Source organism: Chinchilla lanigera, unplaced genomic scaffold (genome assembly GCF_000276665.1).
Source record: "Chinchilla lanigera isolate Chin_1 unplaced genomic scaffold, ChiLan1.0 scaffold00065, whole genome shotgun sequence".
Taxonomy (NCBI): domain Eukaryota; kingdom Metazoa; phylum Chordata; class Mammalia; order Rodentia; family Chinchillidae; genus Chinchilla; species Chinchilla lanigera.
The window spans coordinates 5,711,865-5,721,531 of record NW_004955466.1 but is presented as its reverse complement, the minus strand read 5'-3'; the positions used below and the strand labels follow the sequence as shown (position 1 = coordinate 5,721,531).

The following is a 9,667-nucleotide window of genomic DNA, read 5'->3' as shown; positions in this document are numbered from 1 at the left end:
CTCCCTCTCCATCTCCCCCTCCCTCTCCATCTCCCTCTCCCTCTCTCCCCATTGATGGCTGCTTGGTCCTGCCCCCATGAGTTTCTTAAGGAACGGGGTTCACTTCCTCTTTTCTGCACTCTTCAGTCCAGAAGATTCCTGATGTTTATTGCTTTAAAGTTTGTGACTTCAGTATTTCAAGAATGAACTGAAGCCTTCTGGGAGGTGACGCTTTTGCAGGGCATGGATGTCAGTAGCACCCTGTAAGGTCCATGCGAGGGGCTCGTCCTGCGCTGGTGCACCGATGCGGCCCCCTGCCCAACACCCTTCCCCCAAGGCCCTCGCCTTCTTTCCTTCCCTCAGTGTTGTTTCTTAGAAAGCTGAATTTCTTGGTTTGTTTTTTTTTTAATGGTCTTCAAGAGAGCAAACTTGAACAAAGGGTCAGAGGGAGGCCACACGTTCACACGTGTGTGCAGACCTGAGCAGTGTAGAAGGGGTGAGCGCACATTCTGTAAGCGCTGATCGTCCTTGAGCGCTCTTTTATGAAAAGGACTGGGGCGTCGTGCAGTGGTGGCGTGCGTGTTCAGTAGGCACAAGGCCTTGGGTTCCGTCTCCTGCGTGACAAAAAAAAGTTAAGGAGACGCGTGAGTGTTTTCCAAGTTGGATCCAGCCCAGCCCCAGAAGGTGCGCAAGCTGCACCCATCCATCACCCTTCCCCTGTAGTGAGCGGCAGATTTGCTGCTGGCCACCTCCGCATCATGTGTCCAGATTGCCAGCCCCGTGGGCTCCTTCCCGGGCTCGGGCGCGGGCTTCTGTGGGCTTCTGGGAAATGTGTACGTACAGAGTGGAGTGAGCTGGGGTTGCCTTTACGAGTGAATTAGCACAGACTAAGAGGTATAAGAGGATGCTGGAGCTGTTACTGGCCAGACCGCCAGCTCTATTTCCTGTCACTCTGTGACGCTTTACGTCGGTTCCAAGCACCACCTCCTCCTCCGTATGGTTTCAGTGGGGCCTGAAGCCGCACACAACAGGGGATGTCGTCTCCCTTTGCCAGAGGACAGGGATGTGGGGTGTGTGACTTAGGCCTGCGTAAACAGCCCAGGGCAGATGTGCAGCGAGGACCCCTGTCCTGGCTCTCCCTCCTCTATCATGATGAAAACAACTTGTTGCTTAGCGTCTCCTAAAATAAAAAGCCATGGAATATAAAATCAGATGAAGATCATCTTACAATGAAAGTGCCTTTGCTGTAGCACTGTAATTACACACTCCAACAGCATGTTGTTTTTCTTCTACTTGAAGACATTCCGGTTTCCTGCACCTTACTGTTTTTATAACACTGTGCATTGAAAACCTTTTCCCCTGTGCCCTTCTAGGACATAGAAAACCAACTCGCAGCTAAATCCAAAGCCCTGGATGAGTTGAGACAGAGCCACCTGACTTTGGAGAGCGGGGCCACGCCGTGGTTGGAAGATCCGGCCTCTGGAGTCGAGGGCTTGGTTCAGAAGAGGAGCCGTGTGGTCGATCAGGTAACGGGGCTCGTTTGGAGCAGGCTGTTCTCTTCATGTGGTCTGCTTTTGCCTTTTGTGCCGTTGTGATTGTTCTTTAACACCGTGGAGACTTGCTGTATACCAAAACTGAACGGTTGCTGAGGAAAGTCTTGAAGTGGAGAGAAACATTTCAAATCCCACTTCACGCGTTGAAGAACTCAGGGCAAAGCCACTACTCCCGCCGTCGCCAACAGGCAGGAAGCCCAGCGGGCCATCTTCGTTGTGTCTGCTGTACTCCCGAAGACACAGATGCCCCGTGTCCCCAGCCCTGCAGTGTCTGGCATTGTTTCCTGGGCAGGGCACAGGGCAGCTCTGGAGCAGCAGCTCAGATGCCCACGTGCAGGTGGGTGCTCTGTGGTCCTGTCACAGGGACGGCTCCAGAGGCAGGAGACACAGCTCAGTCAGTGCGGAAGAGAAAGTGCAGAAGGAAAGGGCATGTGGACCCCCTGGATCTTATGAAGGGCACATTCAGGTCGCCAGGGGGCAGCACTGAGAGAAAACAAGCGTCTCCAGACGTTGCAACCTGCATTTCCCACAACAAAGAGCAAACGCTCTACTAACCAGCTAGACCAGGTCCATGATTCCTCCCAGCATCCTCAGTGTGTGCTGTTCATCATCCACCAAAGCCCACTTTCCACCACCTGGTCGGGAGAGTTGGGAATAAGCTGTATGCATGACCTCCACAGTCAGCGGCCAGCCTCACTTCTTCCCGACTCCAGCTTGTTCAGGCCCTTGTTGACCATGCGTGACTCACTGCTCACTCGCCACGACTGAGATGAACAGGAGAACCGGCACGTTCCCAGTGACAAAGCACACGTGAGCAGATAATTGCAAGGATTATAATGTCATGAAAATACAGAGGGGGAAACGGAAATGATGCATGGAAACATATCACGCTGATAGTGACGTCATCAAGTTAGACCTACAGAGAAATGGAATAGAATTGAGATTCCAGAAATAAACGCCCATACTGGATGCGGTGACACATGCCTGGAGCCCCAGCACCCTGGAGGTTGAAGCAGGATTGCAAGTTCAAGCCCAGCTTGGGCCACTTCATGACTTAGAAAGACCTTGTCTCAAAATAAAAAATGGGTTGGGGAGATAACCCAGTACGAAGGTGCAATCCCTCCCATACTGGGGGAAAAAAAGCTAGAAAATAGTGAGCCATGTCCTCAAGTGGTTAAATATAGAGTTACCGTTTGACTCAGTAATTCCACTCCTATGTAGATAAGCCAAAAGAAATTAAAACATGTACACCAGAACTTGTACATCAATGATCAGAGCAACATAATTCATAATAGCCAAAAAATCAGCCTATGAATGTATCAGTAAAATGCTGTGTATTTGTACAGTGAAGTATTATATATCCATAAAAAGAAGGAGGTACCAATATACTGTAGAACGTCGATGGCTTTAAAGACATGATGAGGGGGTTGTGGTGGCACATGCCTACAATCTCAGCTCTCAGGAGGCTGAGGCAGGAGGATCAGTGCAAATTCGAGGCCAGTGTGAGCTACAAAGTGAGTTCTATGACAGCCTGAACTGCGTAGTGAAGCCCTATCTCAAAAAGAAAAAAGAAGACATTATGCTAAGTGAAAGAAGTTGGTCACAAAATGTGTGGCTCCATTTATATTATGTGAATATAATCCAGCATAGGTAAGTCTATAGGGACGGAAAGTAGGTTAGTGTTGGTGAAGAAGAAGAGTAACTGCTGATGCGTGTGGGATTTCCCTTGGAGTGAGGAAAATGTTCTAAAGTTGGTTATGGAGATTGTACATTTCAAAGAAGCGAATTGCCTAGAGTATGAATTAGTATCTCAGTGAAGTAATTATTTTAAAAATGTCGCGACAACGAACCTAGATTGTCCATCCATGAACTGCCCAGCATCAATAACCCCTGAGTGCTTCCTCCAGCGCTTAGCGTGATGTTTTCAAGATCAGTGTTGTCCTATGTATCAGCAATTCATTGCTTTGTATGACTCAGTAATATTCCGCTGTATGGACATACCACGTTTAGTGGGTCCACTGACTTCCATTCCCACCTGCAGCCAATCACCACAGCCCTCCTGTGCCTGTCTTTGAGGTGCCAGGGTCAGGTACGTGGATGGTGGTGGGAGGAGATAGTGACTCATTCTCTGCCCACTTCTCTCACAGGTCGCCCGGCTCAGAGCCTCCATGCAGTCGGCGCTGGCAGCCCAGCAGTGCTGCGAGCAGCTCTGCGAGGAGGTGCGCGGGACGGTGATCCGGTTCAGGTACTGCGCGGAGCACAGCGAGCCTGAGGCTCCATCCCTGGAGGCCCTGGCGCGCCAGGTGCAGACCCTGCAGGTGAGTTAAGAGCAGCACTGGCGTCCCTGCGCAGCGGTGCACAGCAGTGCGTCTGCGTCCTCCACGGAGCGGACGGGACCTGTGTTTCCAGCAGCGGCCCAGTAAGCTTGACGTTCCAAAGTGAGTCACAGAAGCCAGAGGGGACCTCTGTCCTGCTCCTCCTTGAGTTTCTCATGTCCCTGTAATCTCACAGTTTAAATGTGGGTGTGTGTATTTGGCTTAAGTGTTTTGCATTTGTTTTTACTTGGTTTGGGGCTCTTTTCCAGTACTGGGGATTGAATCCAGGGCCACTGAACTAAGCTCCACCCCCAGCCCTTTCTATTTTGAGATGGGGTCTTGCTAAGTCCCTAAGGTACCCAGGCTGGGCTTGAACTTGCGGCCCTCCTGCCTCAGCCTCCTAGGTGCTGGGATAACAAGCATGAACCACCAGCTTGGTTTTGTTTTCACTTATATTTCAGCTTCAAGCAGGAAGGAATGCCTTCCCAAGTTGTTTTCTCCCCATGCCTGATAGTTTCTTCGCGCACTGTGAAGTCTGAATGTCTGTGTTATCCACGTGCAGTGATTGCTGAGAGGCCACTGCCTGAGGGGGAGGTCGCCAGCCCCTCTGAAACTGTCCTTCTCGCTCTGTTCTCTTAGTGTCTTCAAGATGAAGCTGAGAGCAGTGAGGGGAGCTGGGAGAAGCTGCAGGAGGTAATCGGCAAACTCAGAGAGTCCTGCCCCTCGGTGGCCGAGATAATCGAAGAGAAACGCCAGCACACTCACGCAAGGTGCGCGCTAAGACCCAGCAGGAATCACAGAGCGGCTGACTTGGTGTTAGGCTTTGAGAGGTCTGCTCAGCCCTGTGTGATGACTGGGCCCTTGTTGCTCTGCTCTCTGCTCTGGCAGTTTGCTGTCATGAGCGCTAACCCCTGGCTGGGATTAGCATCCCAGGGTGCTGATATTTAGAAACACCTTCGTTATGGCGTGGCACCTACGCAGGGGATGCCTGGCACCAGGGCTGTCTCAGGACACCAGGGTCCGACACAGAAGCCCGCTGTGCAGTCTGCTGGGAGGTCACACGTTGGAGACGTTGTAAGGTGCTGAAAAAACCGATGTTAAGGTGCCTCTCGGTGAGGTCCACTGTGGGGTCGGAAGGAATGTGGTGATGACCTGCTTCTGGTGGGAGTGTGGCCCTGGGTCCGTGCAGGCTCTCGTTCTGCCGACTGGGGCGTGAGCGTTGGCTGAGGCGGATTTGCTCGCGGAGTGGCGTTGTGGTTCAGCTGCCCGGGCCGTCTGCACGCAGCCTTCCGCCAAGCACGGCTCTGGGGAGCCACGCTGAGCCAGGACTAAAGGAGGAGGGAACAGCAAGGACTGTGCCCCGCAGCGGTGGCCCGGGTCCCGACCCAGCGGTGATCGGCGGGGCCGGAGGGGAGGCGGAGAGGGAGCGCGGAAACCCACCCGACTCTTGTAAGATCGGGGCCACCCTCACGACGCAGGGTCACCAGTGGCTGCTGAGGGACTCGGGCCATCGCTGCACGTACGACAGGCTAGTATCTTCAGCCACCTAAAATTAGGCTCTCCCGTTTTTATTAATGAACGGGATAACACATTTTAAAATTAAATGAAGAAACAAAAGCTACAGTATACATATGGGGCAAAGCAACTCCCTTTGTACTTTTATATAAGGAGTATTTTCTTTCTATAATTGCAAAACATTTTATTTGACATAAAAACAGTTTCAATAAGACCTATCTAAGACACTGCCCATCAGGCATATAACTCAGCGCTCCTTCCTGCTTCACCTAAGGGACTTGCCTAGCTATTTCCTGCCAACCACAAATTTTGTCATTTTTGCTAAACATTACAAGTCAAGTAAATAGCCTAATTTGGATGTCTGTACAGTAGTGATGCTATGATTATCTTTTTTTTTTTTTGAGACAGGGTCTCACTGTGCAGTTCAGGTTGGCTCACTGTGTAGCCCAGGCTGGCCTCGAACTTGCAACAATCCTCCTGCCTCAGCCTCCTGAGTGCTGAGATTACAGGCATGCAAAAATGTACCACGATGTCCAGCTTATTGGTATTAATTTTAAACAGCCCTTGACAGTGTCTTCTTACTAACCTATCTGCTGTTAACTTCCTGATAGAGTGGCGCCTTTGCTACAAGGGAAAGTGTGGAGTGACGGTGCTGTTGCTTGCATTGTGCTGACAGGTGGACCCAGGTAAACCAAGACCTTGCAGATGAGCTGCAGAAGGCCCGGGGCCTGCTCCAGCTCTGGAAGGCTTGTCACGGTGCTCACACAGAAGCTGCAGCCAGGCTGCAGCAGCAGGAAGCCAAGTTCCAGCAGCTTGCAAAAATCAACATGTCTGGAAACAACCTGGTGGAGACCCTGCCACTGGCCCTGCAGGACACACAGGTGGATGCAAAGCCCTTTGGGAAATTCAGACCTAAGTCAGACAGGACCGGGGGGTGACAGCCATACCCCGGGACGGGACAGACCCCAGGGTGTGGGGAAAGTCAGTCAGGACAGGTGTGCTGAGCGGGCCGCGTAGGACCAGGGCCAGGTGAGACGTGTAGGGCTGGGAGGAGCAGGTGTTAGCTCAGACATCATGTAGGCAGCAGCTGGGTCAGGGGGACCCGACATGGCTCGTTCCGAGTCCACACTTGCACTGCAGCAGTTATCTGGAAAGAAAAGGCCTCGTACGCATTGAAAGAAAAGCAAAATTGTCCTGCCTGAGTGGACTCATCTAGGAATGATAGCTGTCGGACCTCTGGCTTTAGAAATAATTGTGGACTTGATGCTGTGTTCCTGTGACTTTTCCGTGGGCTCTGATTTTTTTAGACTATGTTTAAGAGCAGTACAGTTTCCTCTGTAGTTGTTTTTCCTACTATAAAGAAAGACCCAGAAATTGAATACTTTTTGGTATTAAACTTGTTGACCGGATATACTTTGTCTTTTATGATACAATAGGTCAAATAAACAAGGGGTAATCAATTTAATTAAAGCAACAAGAATCCAGCTGATCTGTATGGTAATCCCTGTCCACCTGTCCACCTGATAATGTTTTTAAAAAAGATGTTTTCAGTACTGGGGATTAAACTCAGGGCCTCCACAGTGAGCTACAGCTTCACTCCTTTTTATTTTTATTTTGAGGCAGGATCTCGCTAAGTCACTAAGTTGCCCAAGTTGGGCTCACACTTGGGGCCTTCATGCCTCAGCCTTCCAGAGTGCTGGGGAAAATAGATCCTGAAGGATTAGATCCAGTAATTAGAAATTTAAGCACATGAGCCCGCCCAGGTGGTCTTCTGTCTCTCTAAACTAGAAGCCTTAACTCTACTGAGCAGTGGTCACTTATAGCTCAGAACCAACAAATGTCAGAACAGCACCAGTGCTCGGTATCATTTGTTTTTCATTGTTGTTGGGTTTTTTGGGGTTTTTTTGTTTGTTTGTTGTTTGTTTTTTGTTTTTTTCCGGTACCAGGAATCGAACTCATGACCTTGCGCTTGCCAGGCAGGCGCTGTGCCGATGAGCTAAATCCCCAGCTTCTGTTGTTGGTTTTTTGTTTGTTTGTTTTTGTCTTTTTGAGACAGGGTCTCGCTATGCAGTTCAGTCTGGCCTTGAGCTCACTTTGTAGCCCAAGCTGGTCTCCAACTCGCAACAATCCTCCTGTCTCAGCCTCCCGAGTGCTGGGATTACAGGCGTGCACCACCACACCTGGCACTGGTATCATTTGAAGAAAGTTTTTTTCACCTGTTTAAAATAAACGTAATAAAAACCATATCTACAAGTTCAGGGCAGAAATTCTGCTAGATGCTGATGGAGTAGCAGGGCATAGGGAATTCTAATATGAGAGAAGGAAGCATTTGGTGACCACTCTTTCTTTTGCAGGAGCTGCAGCACGATGTGCAGAAGACAAAAGAAGCCCTGCTCCAAAATTCCACCCTGCTGGATCGGCTCCCACAACCCGCAGAGTCCAGTGTCCCTGAGCTCCTGTCTGGACAGCAGCACGCCCTCCAGAGAGCTGCTTATTTGGAAAAAATGCTGCTTATGAAAGCCAATGAATTCGAGGTTGCTCTTACCTTTCCATCCAAGTGGTAGTCGTGGCCGTGTGCGCACTGCTGCAGCCCTGTGCTCTAGGAAGCGGTCGAGATGTAGGGCTGGCGCCCTAGGGAACCTGCAGAATTAAACTGCCTGACCATTCATGGCTCATCCGCCAGTCACATGGGCCGTGGACAGACCTTAAGCCACCGGTGTTCTTTATTGAGCATGTCGGGTTAAGAAGTGATATATTTCATACCCTGTCCAGGTCACAGTTATTTGGATTGCCAAGTAGGGTAATTGAATCATAGAAACAGCTGCTTGAAGCATGGCCAAATATTGTATTCTTTATTCACTTTTTGAAAAGCTCTCAGTGTGGGAGCTATGAGAAGGCCGTGGAGCTCCAGTATCTCAGTATCAGCAGAAAGCAAATTACTTAGCTGACAGTACCCAGGGAGCAGAGTACTCGCTGGCTCTCCTCCTCCTCTGTATGGCCCTCTCAGCGCGTGAGCTGTTCTCCCCGGGAGGCTCAGAGACACCTTGGGGAACCTAGAGTCTTCAAATAATCGTGTTTGAATTTTTGAGATAATAACAAGCTGTTGTGGGTTGAGTTCTTATCAGGCCCCAAGGCTGTCTGTTATATGTGCTCATGAAAACTGTTTCTAAAACCAGGTGCGGTGGGGAGGCTGAGGCAGGAGGATCGTTGTGAGTTCAAGGCCAGCCTGGGCTACATAGTGAGTCAAGGCCAGCCTGAACTGCATAGGGAGACCCTGTTGCAAAAAGACAAAAAAAAAGAAGAAACTGTTTCTAATGAGAATGTCTTTCTTTCTAGTTTGTTCTTTCACAGTTCAAGGAATTTGGAGAGCAGCTGGAATCTTTACAGGATCGTATTACACATGAGGAAGAAAATCTGGACGAACTTTATCAGCTAGAAAAAGAAGACCCTGACTCATTCCTGGTATTGGCAATCTGTCTTTCCTGAGGACGCAGACTCACCATAGGGATAAAAATAAGCCAATTTCGGTCGCACTGTCGAATCTGTCTGCACCCTAACTAACCCTTGAATACACTCATCTACTTGCTATTCATTCCAGCCCTAGTTCATCTAAGGTCTGGAAAAGTAGAGCCCCGGGGTCTATTTCAGTCATATGTCATAGTAACTTGTAAGTTTAAGTTCAGTGAACGAGAATAATCCAGGGACTGGCAGTTGTGTTTAATTGAATCTGTCTAGTTGGAGATCAGGTATAAAATATTTCCATTAAAATCATGTATTTTCTCTCTTCTATTACCTTACTAAGTTCTATGTAGTTAGCATAGACAGATGAAAGAATTTAAAAATCCTACATCTTCCAGTTCCTCTAGGGATTGATGACCATAACCTAGATCAGGAGTCAGCAGGTTGCTGCACGCTGTCCAAATTCAGGTTCACCTGCTGTTACTATGAATAGTTTTATTCAAACGCAGCCGTATCCTTCCATTTACGCATTCTTGTGAGAGTTTTCTTGCTTCAAGGGCAGAGCTGGATCATCGCTGCTGAGACCGTATGGCCCACAAAAGCCTCAGATACTCATGACCTGGCCTTTACAGGAGCTGCTTGCTGACCCTGACTAGACGCTGACAGCAGGGTTCTGCAGAGATAATTCCCATATTGCAAAAGATGTTTGTTTAACGTATTGTTGACCTCGAGGCCGTCCCTGGAATAGCTTTTAAAAAATAAAAGTTTGATGTTTTTGCTTTCTTGTGATTTCATGTCCTACCAAGATAGGGCTAGGATTTGTGCTTGTACGTTAAGTACTATCCT

At 49.3% G+C, this 9,667-nt stretch overlaps 1 protein-coding gene and 1 long non-coding RNA gene across 6 annotated transcripts in view; one reads left to right on the top strand and one right to left on the bottom strand.

Moving 5' to 3' along the window:
- Positions 1 to 9,667, top strand: part of Syne2 (spectrin repeat containing, nuclear envelope 2) — a 279,867-nt gene that overhangs the window by 204,851 nt on the left and 65,349 nt on the right. For all 5 annotated transcript variants that reach the window (XM_013521919.1, XM_005399143.2, XM_005399142.2 and 2 more), the window contains 6 exons: positions 1,353 to 1,505; positions 3,680 to 3,850; positions 4,487 to 4,617; positions 6,039 to 6,243; positions 7,717 to 7,896; positions 8,699 to 8,824. In XM_013521919.1, coding sequence (XP_013377373.1) covers positions 1,353 to 1,505; positions 3,680 to 3,850; positions 4,487 to 4,617; positions 6,039 to 6,243; positions 7,717 to 7,896; positions 8,699 to 8,824 — 966 coding nt within the window. The remainder of the gene's footprint in view (positions 1 to 1,352; positions 1,506 to 3,679; positions 3,851 to 4,486; positions 4,618 to 6,038; positions 6,244 to 7,716; positions 7,897 to 8,698; positions 8,825 to 9,667) is intronic.
- LOC102005017 lies at positions 365 to 2,566 on the bottom strand. Its single transcript, XR_001236796.1, has 2 exons — positions 2,088 to 2,566; positions 365 to 593 (listed from the first exon to the last, which is right to left on the bottom strand). It is a non-coding gene; the product is annotated as an uncharacterized LOC102005017 (long non-coding RNA).